Source organism: Phyllostomus discolor, chromosome 2, assembly GCF_004126475.2.
Source record: "Phyllostomus discolor isolate MPI-MPIP mPhyDis1 chromosome 2, mPhyDis1.pri.v3, whole genome shotgun sequence".
Taxonomy (NCBI): Eukaryota; Metazoa; Chordata; class Mammalia; order Chiroptera; family Phyllostomidae; genus Phyllostomus; species Phyllostomus discolor.
Genome location: NC_040904.2, coordinates 102,054,821 through 102,069,806, shown reverse-complemented (window position 1 = coordinate 102,069,806; position 14,986 = coordinate 102,054,821). Strand labels below are relative to the sequence as shown.

At 47.7% G+C, this 14,986-nt stretch overlaps 1 protein-coding gene across 1 annotated transcript in view; it reads left to right on the top strand.

Annotated features, from left to right (window-relative positions):
* The window catches only part of SEMA5B (semaphorin 5B), a 117,446-nt gene that overhangs the window by 86,377 nt on the left and 16,083 nt on the right, over positions 1–14,986 (top strand). Inside the window, exons 4-6 of the mRNA XM_028504702.2 lie at positions 859–904; positions 13,498–13,560; positions 13,898–13,996. Of these exons, the coding sequence (XP_028360503.1) occupies positions 859–904; positions 13,498–13,560; positions 13,898–13,996 (208 nt within the window). The remainder of the gene's footprint in view (positions 1–858; positions 905–13,497; positions 13,561–13,897; positions 13,997–14,986) is intronic.

Below are 14,986 nucleotides of genomic sequence, written 5' to 3'. Positions count from 1 at the left end.
TAGTGATTTGAAAGAGAGAGAAATATTGATTTGTTGTTCCACTTATTTCTGCATTCATTGGTTGATTCTTGTACACGCCCTGACCAGGATTGAACCCACAAACCTCGGCATGTCAGGATGATGTCTAACCAGCTGAGCTACCTGGCCAGGGCTTGAACAGCAGGCTAATATGATGAAAATGGTGTTTGAGGAATTTGAGTCTCATATCCTTGTGCTGGCTAGACTATGGGGTAGAGGAACCATGAAGAAGCAGAGGGGACGATTTGGGCAAGAAGGGACAGGGTGGTCCAAGGAGGTGGCTGTGGAAAAGTCAGCTCCAGAGTCACTGACTACAGAAAGGACTGCGGGGCCTGAGGGAGCAGGCAGGATTCCTGGGGCCCGTGGTGTGGGGCCAGGAAAGATGGCCAGCCTGTCTGAGGAGGGGAGTGAGTCAGGGATGTGGGTGCGAGAAGAAGGAAGATGGCCTTGTCTGGGTCCCTTTAAGAGCTCCAGGAGGCTTCAAGTTTAACAGAAACAGGCCCACGGTTGGGAAAGTGGTGACGATTCCTCCCTGGACCTGCCAGGATGGCCGGAAGCCTGGGCTTTAGACATAGACAAGTCTGAGTTTTAACTCCCCCACGGGCCATTTTCTAGCCTGTTTCTTCATCTGTGAAATGGAATTTTTTTCACTCTGCTCCTAGGGCTGTAGTGGAGATTTAATGAGCTAAGTGAGGCAAAGCTCTCCTTGGGGGTCAGCTTACCGAAGACCCTCTGCAACTGGCACCCAGTCCTGGTGCCCCAGGAGGCAGGAGCCAGCTGCTTGCTGGGGACCTGCCTGCAAACCAACTGGACTTACGATTTCCATTTCTGTTTTCACAGGAACTACCTCTTCAGACTCAGCCTTGCCAATGTCTCCCTCCTTCAGGTACATGTGCTTCCCTTCTCTTCCCCGTAATTTCCCTGGTATTGGGGAGTTCGGCTTGAAAGTTGAATCCCTGAGGTTGGAAAGAGGAGCCCCAGGCTCCTTTCACTGGCCACGGACTCTCACTTCTATGGAGGTCACTGCTGGGAAGACATTTGGGTGTGAGGGTGAGGTCACATAAACATGGACACACACATAGGATGCTCTTCCTCATTGTGCGAAGGAGCTGCCCAGGAGGGGAGGAAAAGAGCACCAGAGCTAGGGTGACCAACGCCCTGCTTGCCTGCTACTGCGGAGCCTCAGGACGCAGGACTTCAGTGCTAAAACCAGGACAGTACTGGGAAAATTGGAGTGGCTGGGCATTCTAAGTCCAGCGCCTAAATCCACAGGAGGGTCTCTGAGTGTGGAGGGTCTCAAGGGACAGGGTGTCCCTGGTTCCTTTCTTAGGCTGGCCTGAGTGATCCCCTTCTCACTCAGCATTTCTACTAAGCTGTAATTTATTTATTATCTGCTGCCAAGAAGGACTCCCCAAGCATAATTCCCTAAGTGCTCTGGGCGGTACTTTAATGGGACTTCTTGATCCAGAACATTTATCTCAGATTGAGAAACAGATGCCACACCATCTCTGCAGAGGCTGAACATTCTAGAGAAAGGAAGGCCATCTCTTCTTCAGTGAGGGGGGAGCCCCCGTCCTTGTGTCTGGGAGGCCCGCTGCTCCCCCAGCCACCAAGTGTTCATTGAGCACCCACTGTGTATCTGAACCGAGCCAGGGGCAGAAGGGCAGTGAGATGAGCAGTCTCCGGCCTGTAGGTCTCTCACCAGCAAAGATGACGAGGGATACACATAACAAACTAGAGAGCGGTACGAGTGCTAGTCAGACGCTGGGCTGTTGGGTGCGCAGTTTCACTGCAAGGCCTGTTGGGGAAGGTGAGTTGTCCTTGGTGAGGTGGTGTGACATTCTGGTCTGCCTTCTAGCTTCTCCTGGGTCTGCACCCCGGGGCCATTGCTGCTGGCTTCCAGAGGGGAGGTTTAAGGGGGCAGGAAAGGTGTGCCATGAGGAGAAACTTGAATAATTTGAAAGGAGATGCCATCCACCCACTTATTGATCTGTCTACCCTTCTGTCCATACCCTGACCCGCCAGCTCACCTACCCACCCATCTAACCGCCCCCCCCCCCCCATTAACGTGACTGAATACCTGCTAAAGCCCAAGTCCAGTCCTAGGCAGGAAACCAGTCACTTAAGATCCAAAGGTGAGTCAGGCTCCATCCCTTGCCTCAAGGAACAAGCATGTGGGAGACCATAAATGATCCCCTTTCCTGGGTGGGATCCTGGAGCCTGGGCTGGAGCAAGGCAGAGGAGGCCCCAGAGGCAGCACCCCACGGCCTGCCAGCTCAGTCACAAGCAGCCCAGCCAGAGCCCAGTTTTCTCGTGGTGTCCACAGAACGTGACGTGAAGATGTCAGACCCAGCAGGTCAGGGTCTGGTGGAAGCTGGTGCGGAGGCAATTCACAGCAGCTGGAAGGAAGTGGGTCCAGCAGGGCGCTGCCCTGAGCTCAGGTGACAGCTTTTTGTTCGGTTCCCATGATCTCCAAAGGAAGTTCTTCTGGGAGGGGTAATGCGGCTAAAGGGGGAAGAGAGATAGGTGTGCAAAATGAATGCTTTGGGAAGACCGCAGGGAGGGCTCTGTGTTGCAGGTGGTGGTGGGCCAGAGGCATGAGTAGCCCAATGGGGTCTGCAAAGCCTTCCCAGAGAGCTGCCCTTGAGCTGGAGCTTGAAGGGTGGGGGTGTGCCAGGCAGCTGCAGAGGAGACACGGACATGGGAAATAGTGGCAAGTACTGAGGGCCCGGTGTGGCGGGGTCACAGAGTATGGATGGGTAAGGGTGGGAGCTGAGGCCTGGGGAGGGAGAAGCCGCATTGCAGAGGGTCTTCATTGCTGAGCAGAGAGGTTCATATTTTACTTTGAAGGCATTGGGGGCTCTTTGAAGTGTGTTAAGCAGAGAAGTAGCATGAAGAGATTTGGTATTTTGATGGCCTGGCCCAGCTGCAGAAAATGCATCAGTGGAGGAGCCACTTAGGAGACAGCTGCAATGGTCCAGGCGAGCCCTGGGGAGAGCTGCACTCAGGCAGCAGAGTAGGGAGGGAGAGAAGGGAGAGGAAGAGGTATTTAGGTGGCAATCACATAAGGTCCAGCACCAGACAGCACTAGGGAGCACCAGGCCCACTATCTTTGGCAGGAAGGTGACCCCTGGGGTCAGGGAAGCTGGCAGCCCTGAAGGGCTTAGGAAGACTTGGCCCACAGTGGTGCCATCCAGGCCTCTGGCCTGCACGGGTCAGGGCGGGAACAGAGCTGGCCTGACTCTGGGCAGAGTGCTTCTCCCAGGCTGCCCACTGGGATCGCCAAGGAGCTTTAAAAACACTGATACCCGAGTCCCAGCCCCAGCTATTCAGATTTAATCAGTCTGGGGTCTAGCCAGGCCCTGGGATTTTTAAAAGCTCTCTGGCGATTCCCTGTGCAGCCGAATTTAGGAGCCACTGCTCTAGGATGTCAAGAAGGCCTTTTCTGTGGATGCTTCCCAACTGGTTTGGCATGCCCATGTGTCCTTGACAGCTGGCCCTCGTTTCTGGGTCTCCGCCTTACCAGATGTTAGGACTCTCCCGCTTGAGGACAAGGCCTGGCATTTGGTTCCTCCAACTCCGTGCAGATCTCAACCATGGGAAGATATATTAGAGAAGCCACCCAACTCGAGCTCGGGCCAGGGGCTCAGCGTCACAGAGTTCTCTGAAGGACTGCAAACCAGCCACCAGCACACCAGGAATTGGTTTTACCACGTTTCCATGTTGTCTCTTTGGGGCCTGGTCTCTGGAGTTCAGACTATCTCTTTGCATTGAAACAAAGGAGAGAAAAAAAAACCTCATTGCAAGTCCCTGTGCCTGCCCTAGGGGGCTGGGCAGAGAGAGTGAGAGGGAAGTGGGAGGGGGCTGTCCAGGATTCCCTCCAATGGGCTTGCAGTAGACCTCAGCCTCCTGTCCTCATAAAAGGACTTCTGACCATAAAAGCCTGACTTCGGTGTGCACTCTTCCATTGTCATATCTGAGGCTTCCGGTCCCTCCTTATAAACTGTCAGTCCTCGACATCTGCTATCACAAGTGGCTCACAGAAAACAGCGCTAAAAATGAGCCTACCACCCTGTCAGGAGGAGGCAGAGCCCCACCCCCAACCACACTGGCTTTCCTCCCCACACAGCCTGAGGGTAGGATGGCTGTAAAGTGACTCCATTACGGGCCCATCCTCCCCTGTGGCCCTAGGGTACGATTTAACCAAACTTAAAACTCAGTGCTTCATCGATGGTTTAAACAATTAACATCCCTTAAAGAAAAATCTATATGCAAATACTTCGTGCAACCCAGTGTCCATTAAAAGGACTTCTGAGTACCTAACCCTTATTAAACAGTTTACGTAAACTACTGTTCCTTAAGGGAAATCGAAATGCTCAGTCTCCTGGTTCTCCAAGCACCGACTGACTGGAGGGGAAATGGGGGGAGGGGCAGAGAATGTACACACATGGAGGGGACTCGAAATCAAGTCAGCTCACCTGTGATGGTTATTTATCAGTGTAACTTAATAAACTGGTTTTGGGGAAGAAAAGGTGGCAAGTGGTCAACAGTGCCGGGGGGCAGGGTGCTGCCTTTATGATGAGCTAAGCTGGATTTGACCATTGGCAGCTGATGAGCAACTGGCGGATGACATGGCTGGAGGTCTAGTTGCAATGGGTTTCTGATCCTGAGCTGCCCGATGCCCTGCGAGGGCAGAAATGGGGACTGACATGCACATGCGCAGGAGAATGCATCTGGGGCTTTGTCTGGGCCTGGGCAGGCGGTGCAGCTGATCTGAGCTCTGCTGGTTATCCCTACATTCTCCGAGCTAGTCTGGCAGCTTTAGAGTCGTTTGAAGTCTAAACTCTGCTGAACTGTGGTGGACTTAATGCTCAGAAGATGTTTTAATGTTCGACCATTGCTGCTGGTGTCCAGGGGAGTTGCTGAGTCTACAAGGAGATGACTCATTTCCTGGTGTCTCACCTGCTTTCTCCCAGAGCTGAAAACTATGCAGTCACTGTCCTAGAATAAAGCATTGTGTGTGGCAGGTTGGTCACACGTGTCTATCTTGACTCCTTCAAAAATTCCACTAAAAGGCAGTGAAAAAATTTAAAAGGCACAGATGCACAAGGACAGAACAAAAGTGATGTCAGTGGACAACAGATTAAACACATTCTGGAGAGCTGAAGAGCAGATGGAGAAATCACAACTGATTCAGCAGAGCAGGACAGTTTCAGGCGGGCTATGGCAGAGGAACACACCCATGCCCAGGAGGCTCAGAAATGGGTGTCAGATATTGTGGAGTGAGGCTGAGGTGCAAGCCTAAAAGGGGGAAATGGCTGAAATGCTCTAAATTGAAAGGTTGGAACCCAGATCTCCTGTCCCATCCCGCACAACTACCCCTTCCTCCATTTCACCCTTCCCCTGACAAAGAGAGATGAAGACTCTTTCTCTAGAGACCCAATGAGCGAGACTCCAAATTTAGACCCTCCAGGGAAGGTGAGGAGGACATATGTGGGGTTTGAGGCTAGAACACTGTTTCTCTTCTTTCTCTCTGCACAGTTCATTCATTGGGTAAGCCTGGTTGTGTGCTACAGATAGCTCCCACAGTCTAGATTTGCTGATTGCAATCCAAGTGGTATAGCTTAACACGTTCCCCAATTCTCTGTGTCATCTGTAAGTTGATTGTTAGATCTAAAGACTTTACTCCATGTAGATTCCAGAAATATTACTTTATAGATGCTGTTGAATACTTTTTTTTAGAATGGTATCTGATTTTCTCTTTTTTTCTTATGTTAGCAGCTATTGATGATTGCTTCCTGGATCCATGAATTCTTAAGGTGTTATAATGTACTGCTGGACCACTTCTGCAAAGAGAACCTTCTCTTCCTCTACTATAAGGTTCCTCAATGATACAGTCATATAGGAAAAGTACATGGTTGATACTTTGTCTTTATTTATCTGTTTTCAAATAATCAGCTGGTTTGTTAGTAATTGTCAGTGGATATCAATTAATTTTATTCTTTTTTTGTTATTACAGTTCATGCCTTTAAATATTGTTATCTACCCATTGCAGTTATCTTTCATGGCTACCCCATCTTCTGCCAGTAGGGGGCTGCTTCAGGTTGGGTCCTTTTACGTGAACAATGGCTTTGATTGCATCCTTGCTATGTGTAAGGAAATGTTCCAGGCGCACCTTGTACATTTCCTAAACCCAGACCTGGAATCAGTCTTTTCTCTAAGAAGACTTGGTTCCTTTCAGTGGGAAATAGTGATTTATTTCTTTGTATATTGGATTGATTATGCTATTACAGTTGTCCCATTTTTTTCTCCTCTTTATTCCCCTCTGCTCTGCACCACCCCTCCAACCAGCATTCATCACCTTAATTCATGTTCACGGGTTGTACATAAAAGTTCTTCAGTTTCTCCATTTCCTATACTGTTCTTAACCTCCCCCTGTCTATTTTGTACCTACCATTTATGCTTCTTATTCCCTGTACCTCTTCCCCTGTTCTCCCTGTCCCCCACCTCACTGATAACCCTCCATGTGATCTCCATTTCTGTGATTCTGTTCCTGCTCTAGTTGTTTACTTAGTTTTTGTTTTTGTTGTTTTTAGGTTTAGTTGTTGATAGTTGTGAGTTTGTTGTCATTTTACTGTTCTTATTTTTGATGATCTTCTTTTTCTTAGATAAGTCCCTTTAACATTTCATATAATAAGGGCTTGGTGATGATGAACTCCTTAAACTTGACCTTATCTGCACTTTGTCTGTCCTTCCATTCTAAATGATAGCTTTGCTGGATAGAGCAATCTTGGATGTAGGTCCTTGCCTTTCATGACTTGGAATACTTCTTTCCAGCCCCTTCTTGCCTATAAGGTTTCTTTTGAGAAATCAGCTGATAGTCTTATGGGCACTCCTTTGTAGGCAACTGTCTCCTTTTCTCTTGCTGGTTTTAAGATTTCTCTCCTTATCTTTTATTTTAAGAATTTATTTTTAGGCAGAGGGGAAGGGAGGGAGAGAGACAGGGAGAGAAACATCAGTGTGTGGTTGCCTCTCACATGCCCCCTACTGAGGATCTGGCCCACAACCCAGGCATGTGCCCTGACTAGGCATCGAACCTGTGACCTTTTGGTTTGCAGGCCAGTATTCAATCCACTGTACCACACCAGCTAGGGCTCTCTTCTTATCTTTAATCTTGGGTAATGTGATTGTGATGTGCCTTGGTGTGTGCTTCCTTGGGTCCAACTTCTTTGGGACTCTCAAAGCTTCCTGGACTTCCTGGGAGTTTATTTCCTTTGCAAGATTGAGGAAGTTCTCCTTCATTATTTTTTCAAGGAAGTTTTCAATTTCTGGCTCTTCCTCTTCTCCTTCTGCACCCCTATGATTTGGGTGTTGGAGTGTTTAAAGTTATCCTGCAGGCTCCTAAGCCTCTCCTTATTTTTTTGAATTCTTGTTTCTTCATTCTGTTCTGGTTGAATGTTTATTTCTTCCTTCTGCTCCAAATCGTTGATTTGAGTTCCAGTTTTCTTCCCTTCACTGTTGGCTCCATGTATATTTTTCTTTATTTCACTTTTCATAGCCTTCACTTCTTCTATTTTGAGACCATACTGAGTCATTTCTGTGAGCATCCTGATTACCAGTGTTTTGAACTCTGCATCTGATAGGTTGGCTATCTTTTCATTGCTTAGTTTTATTTTTGGAGTTTTGATCTGTTCTTTCATTTGGGCCATATTTCTTTGTCTTGGCATACCTGTTACATTGTAAAGGGCAGAGCCTTAGGTATTTGCCAGGGCCAGGCAACCAACATCACTGCATTGTGGAGCTGTACATAGGTGAGAGGTCTAAGAAGGAACAATGCTGCTTGCTCAGCTTTCAGCCAGCTTTCAGTCATGTCCTCCACTACCCACAAGCAAATTGGTCCCTTCTGGTGCTGATTCCTGGGTGGCTTGGTTTGTGTACATTCTAGGAACCTGTGGGTCTCTCCAACGAATGCTCTTATAAGTCTAAGAGTTTCTCCCACTGCCACAACCCCCCAGGTTTTTTCAGCCAGAGGTTTCGAGGCTTTATTTCTCTACACTGGAACCCTGGGTGGCACTGTTGGTCTCGCTCCCTAGTTGTTCCTCCCTGTTTATCTGCATGTAAATGTGGGACTGCCCAGTTCACCAGCCACTGCCTCACCCAGTCCTCCAGCCACCACCTCCCAGTCCTCTCTGCTCTGGCTGCTCATCTCCATCCCTCCTACCAGTCTGGGTGAATGTTTCTTCTTTAATTCCTTGGTTGTCAGACTTCTATACAGTTCAATTTTCTGGCAGTTCTGGTTGTTTTTTGTTTTTAAATTTGCTGTTGTCCTTCTTTTGGTTGTGCAAGGAGGCAAAGTGTATCTACCTATGCCTCCATGTTGACCAGAACTGATTGGCTTTTAAATATAAACAAATAGCCAAAAACCACCAGACATTTGAGGAAAGCCTATAAAGTGAAACAGAAAGATCAAAACAAACAAGCAAACAGATAAAGAAAGCTGTAAAAAGTAGGACCAATGCAAGAAATAAAAGAAAACATTTAAAAATTAAGTAGAAAAAGAGTGACTCTGCCAAGATATAAAAATATATTTTGTTTATAAAACAATAAATTAAAAATATGGAAATTCATAATATGATTGTAGAAATAAAATTTGAATTGAGGCAGTAAAGTTGAAGAAAATCTCCCAGAAATTAGAACAACAACAAAAGAAATGAAAAACAGGTGAGAAATAACAGAAAACCAGATGGTCAGTGCACAAGGGCCGACAGTGGGCTGGATTAACAAGATTCAAAAAAAGAGAATGGAGAAAAAAATGAGGAAGAAATTACGTACAAAATAACAAGAAAATTTTCAAAATGGAGGATGGGTCTTCACACTGAAAGAGCTCTCTGAGTTCCCAAAAGAGACGTGCACTGAGGCAACTCAGTGTGAAATTCAGGCTCAGCTATTACAGAGAAGATGCCGAAAGCTCCTAGAGCCTAAAGGAAATGGTCTTTACCAAAGACGGGGAGTAAGGGTTACAGCAGACCTCTGATAGAGCCCTGGAATCCAGAAGCCAGTGGAGGAATAAATGCCTTTAAAATTCTGAGTGAAAAATTATTTTCAGCCTAAAATTCTATAACAAAACTATCACTCTATGAAGATAGACTGAATTAGACATGCAAGAATTTTTTACAATCAATGTACTATATTCCTTTGCTTAGGAAGATACCAGCAATGAGTTCTAGCAAAATAAGCATGTAAATCAGGAAAGAGGGAAACACGGGATTCAGTGGACAGGAAAGGAGGGAAGGTAAGTCCAGGCTAACAGGCAAGAGGAAGCCGTCAGCCCATCCTGGGGCAGGAAGAAGAGGGTGGGAGCTCATAGATAATCTGAACCATTTGCTGGTGCAATTAGCAAACAATATCAAGAGGGATTTGTAATGCCTGTTGGGCATTTGGGGAAAATTAATAATTTGAATTGCAAAACAAGCAAAAATCAAGACAATTATTCAATTCAGGAAAAATGAAAAGTTGGTCAAGAAAGAGAACCTCCTTCAAAAAATTAAAAATGGAACTACCTTTTGACCCAGAGATTCCACTTATGGGAATATATCTGAAGAAACCTGAAACACTATGACAGAACATAAGTGCCCCTATATTCACTGCAGCGTTATTTACAATCACCAAGATAGGGAAGCAGCCAAGTGTCCATCAGTAGATGAATGGATGAAATAGTTACTTGGCCTTTAAAAAAAGGGGGAAATCTGAACTTTTGCAACAGCATGAACTTGGAGAACATTATGTTAAGTGAAATAAGCCAGTCAGAGAAAGATAAGTACCACATGATTTCACTTGTATATGGAATCTAATGAACAGAATAAACTAACAAACAATAGAAAAAGACACATAGATACAGAGAACAGCTGCCAGAGGGGAGGGAGATTGGAGGGTGAGTGGAAAAGGTGGAGGGATTGAGCAAAAAAAAAAGTCATAGGCACAGACAACAGTATGGTGACTACCAGAGGGATAGAGGGGTGGAGGGAGGGAGAAGAGGGTAAAGGAGGGGTAAAAGGTGAAGGAAGGGCATTTGACTCGGGGTGGTGAGCACACAGTGCAATATACAGATGAGGTATTATAGAATCGTATACCTGAAACCTATATAATCTTATTGACCAATGTCACCCCAATAAACTCAATAAAAACAAAAAAAAAAGAAAGGAAACCTCATCAGAATAGGCCAATTTCCTTGATTCTCAGGTGCACGTGTTTTTACATTTTTAAAGAGTCTGAAATCAGACCACATGTTCCGGTTGAAGGCATCGCACGGTCACTGTTGGCCAAACTGCAGTCCTATGGAGCTGTCAGTGCCTGCGCTTGAACTTGGTCATTATTCTCGTGTTCTGATTCCATAACACCACCCAACTGACACTTGAGTCTACAAACCATTTTAGGATTATATGAGGAAGGGATAGGAGTCCTGGTTTGTCAGAAGACCTTCTGTGGGCACCTCCTGGTAAGATCAAGAAAGTGCCAGCATCCAGACTTGCAGCAGCTTGGAAGAAGGTGCTGGAGAACAGAGTGGAACACTCTGTCAGAAGTGCTGTCCCTGAGCCCTGGGTGGTTCAGAGAACCACGCGCTAACACAAGCACACAAACAACAGCAGCAGCAAATGAGCACTGGCAGCTGAATAGAGGATTGATTCAGAAGATTAACTGTGAATTCAAAGGCAGTTTAAAGATATTTAATTTTGCTTCAATTTTTCTTTTTTGTATGCACAAAACTGATAGATGACTAAAAATGTCTAAATAAGAGCACTGTCAATAAGTTTACCTTAAAAATTTAAGTAATAAAAGAGTTTGGCAGCATATATTCTTTTTCAGTGGTTCATAGTACAATTGAGGGTGTAATCTAAGTCATTATTGGTAGTAGTGAACAATTTTACATATTCATAATAATGTAAATACTTCACGTTGATTGTTAATTTAAAATATTAACTATTAAAAGATTAAATGGTTAATATTACGTAATTATAGCGGGAAGATGGGGAGAGGGAAATGAGTGTGTGCTTTGAGGTGGGAGAGAATGGGGGCAGGTGAGCCGGAAGAATCCCCACCTCCATGAGGGGAAGTCAGGAGGCGAAGTCTGGGATGGACATGGGTTCCTGAGAAATCTAATTTAAAAACACGGGGAACAGAGAAACAGTTGGAGTAGTAGTTGTTCTTGGGAAATGGAGTTGGCATGGGGGAGGAGTAGGTTACTTGGATTTTTAAAAATAATTTTTCAACTCTGCATCATTACCTTAACAAAAATAAAATTTTTTAAAGATTTTATTTATTTATTTTTAGGGAGGGAAGGGAGAGAGAGAGAGAGAGACAGACAGAGAGAGAGAGAGAGACAGAGACAGAGAGACATCAATGTGCGGTTGCTGGGGGTTCTGGCCTGCAACCCAGGCATGTACCCTGGCTGGGAATCGAACCTGGGACACTTTGGTTCCCAGCCCGTGCTCAATCCACTGAGCTACGCCAGCCAGGGCTTAAAAATAAATTTTTAAATAAAATTAAAAAACAAAATTCAAGCCCATTCTGTGCTGTTTTCACCACAAATATACACATATTCTTTTCAGGCCATATGTTCCAGCTTTTAGTTTGAGAAACCTGGTCGCTATGAGAGACTGCAGGATGAGCTCTGGTGTCAGTTGTCTGCGTTTGAATCTCGGGTGTGTCGCTTACTAGCTTTGTGGCCTCGAGCATATTGTCCAGCTTCTCTGCCATTCGCTTTGCTCACCTGTAAAATGGGCGGAAGGCTGCATGTGCCCCTGGCTGTGGGGAGGATCGAAGAGAGAGGCTGCGTCAGGTCCCTGGCGTGGTGCTTGTTCCGGGCTCAGCTTGGCGTGACTTTAACTCCTTTTGATTGTACACACCTGCTCCCCCCACCCAGCAGGCTTCCCTCCCTCTTAGGAACACAGCTGACCCCTTGAACGTGCCCCTGTGCTCAGGGACCCCAGGCCCCAGCAAGGCCCTTTGCCCACCCTGTTCACCACAGCCACCTTCTGTCCAAAGCTGAGAGGGCCCTGAGTATGACAGTGGCCCCATTGTCTCTGTCCAAACCAACACCACAGCAATGTGGCTGGAGGCCAGGAGCCATTTGCCTTTCCCCAGGGTCTGGGAGCAGAGGCCTGAGCTCCAGGCCTGGCATGGCGCAATGAGCCCAGTCTGCCCACGGGTCTGATGGAGGCATGATAAACTCGCCACCCTGCTCCTGATCCAGGGGGGCAGAAGTCAGCCCCCCACCCCAGCCCCACACAGCAACCACGTTGGGGCTGTGGGCGGCTGCAGTCTGGAAGGCAAAGAGCAGCCCTGCCCTCTGACCCGGCACCCTTGTTCCCCTCTCACACCCCGAGCCGGGCTCTGCTGGCAGTGGCTTCACAGCTGCAAGGAGCTTTGTTAGAACTTGAAAGCAGGTATTTTGTTTTCCCTGTGTTGGATGGGAGAGCTGCTTGCTCAGGGCTCCCTCTCCCAGGGCAGGTAGGCAGTTCATGTTTATACATGTGACCCAGAAATATCTAATGAGCCTCACACCAGGGCTGTTGCCATTGCCTGGACCTCAAGGGTGTCACATCTCCCTCCAGCTGCTCTTTTAGAGGCTGGGAGGGACTGCCAGAGAGCAGAGGCAGAACAGATGGAGGGGGACGGGAACAGCCCTCTCCTCGTGCCATGAACACTTGGGAACATAACAGTGTCCTCTGGGTCTCTGAGCAAAAGTTGTGTCCCCGAGCACATCACTCCACAACAGAGTGTGCGTGAAGCTACAGGGGAAACAGGACAGGAAGCGACAACGAGGAGCTGGAGAGGGTGGGGAGGGGGAGCCATTAGGAAAGAGGATGCCCCGGTCCTTGAGAGGGTGGAATAAAGAAAAACACACACAGAGCCCTTGAATCAGAAATGCAGGTTCCAGTCCCCGCCCTACCGCATACCAGCAGCAAGTCACACAGAGCCTGAGTTTCTTCACCTAACAACAACAGCAAACACTTAGCAGGGTTGTAGTGGGAGAATTAAGTAGATCTTGGTCTCTAAGTTTTGCAAAATCTAGCCTTTCTTGCCTCCCACGCATTGGAGGGATGTCTGGTGCATCACGGAGGCACATTTCCTGATTCCCACTCGGGACTGAGTGGTCCCTGGCTGACCCGAGGAGGAAGGACTGGGAGGGCCCAGGACAGAGCTGCGTGGGGAGGCAGCATGAGAGAGCTGTTCCCCCAGCCTCCCCTGACCCAGGCAGGTGGGGATGGCGTGGGGCTGAGGGGACATCCACTCCTTAAGGGTCTCTGGGTAAGGAGATTTGGCAGTCCTCCAGGTCCACATGGGTGTAGTGAGAGGCACCCTGACCCTGCAGGCTGTCCCTGGCCCTTTCCCAGCTTCCTGTCCCCTCCAGACCCTGACAGCTGCCTGCCCAGGCGGTGAGTAGCACAGCTGTGTGATGTCTGTGTGCTCCTCCCACAGGCCACCGAGTGGGCCTCCAATGAGGACACGCGCCGCTCCTGCCAAAGCAAAGGGAAGACTGAGGTATGTGGCCTTGGTGGTCTGGGGTCCTGGCTGTGAGCCAGCAGCTCTGGCTGTGGGCACAGAGCTGCCGGCTCAGAGGCCCAGACTGGATGAGCTGGGGCTACTGTGCAGGTCAGGCTCAGCCCTGAGCATCTTTGTGGGCAGTGAGCAGCAAGATGGCCTGGGAGGGAGCTGTGGGGTCAGGGGATATCCACGGCTGCCACCCAAACTTCGGAGCAGGGTGCAGCTGGGACACAGGGGAGAGCTTTGAAATGCCTGTGATGAAGCCATGTGAAGGAAAGACACCAGCGTTGTGTCTGGAGAGCCAGCCCCTTTACCACTCCCCTTCTCGCTTCAGGAGGAGTGTCAGAACTATGTGCGAGTCCTGACCGTCACTGGCCGGAAAGTGCTCGTGTGTGGGACCAATGCCTTCTCCCCAGTGTGCTCCAGCAGACAGGTGCGGCCGCTCGGGGCGCAGCAGGTGGAAAGGGGCACCAGGAGGTTCTGCTGCCCACAATACAGCCTTGCAGGGAGGCTGCCAAATTCAGCAAACAAGAATCACAAAACAAGAAAGGATGCCCAGTTAGATTTAGTTTCCAATAAACAACAAATGACATTTTAACATAAGTACATCCCATGCAAGATTTGGGACATATTAGGTTAGCCAAAAAGTTCTTTTAGTTTTTTCTGTAAGATGGCTCTAGTAGTGCTTATTTGTCTTTAACTTCATTTGACACAATTATGTTAGAGTTTATTGTGATAGTGGTCATATCAGCATGCATTTTTTAAAAACTTATCAAAATTGATGAATTTTTGTGCAGCCATTTTAATATTAAAGATGGAAGAAAATATGCAACATTCTCAGCATATTATCATTTATTTATTTTAAGAAAGGTAGAAACGCAAAAAAAAGATTTGTGCAGTGTGTGGAGAAGGTGCTGTGACTGATGGAATGTGTCAAAAGTAGTTTGTAAAGTTCCTTGGTACTACTGACATTTTAGTCAATTAGTCATTTATTGACTACTGGTCAAATAGTTCTTTGCTGTGGGGCTGTCTTGTGCACTGGAAGATGCTTAGCAGCACTTCTGGCCTCTACCCACTGGAAGCCAATAGCAGGAAGTAGCTGACATACTCAAAACATCCAAATCAATAACATTGTTGGCAAGAATGAAAAATGTGTCTTTTATTTTACAGCAAAAACTAAACAGACTTTTTGGCCAACCTAACACTTATACTAAAAAATTATTTACTGTGCATTGCAATTCAAATTTGACTAGGCCTCCCGAATTTGATCAGTCTACCTTACCATGCATGGGCCAGGGGCAGGTGGAGCTCCTGGCCCAACCTCCCCTTCCATGAGGGCTTCCCCCTCACGGGGACTGTGAGTGGGCACTGAGGAGGAGGCTGGGAGGGAGAGGCCCACAGAGACCAGGGGCCCAGAAGAAAA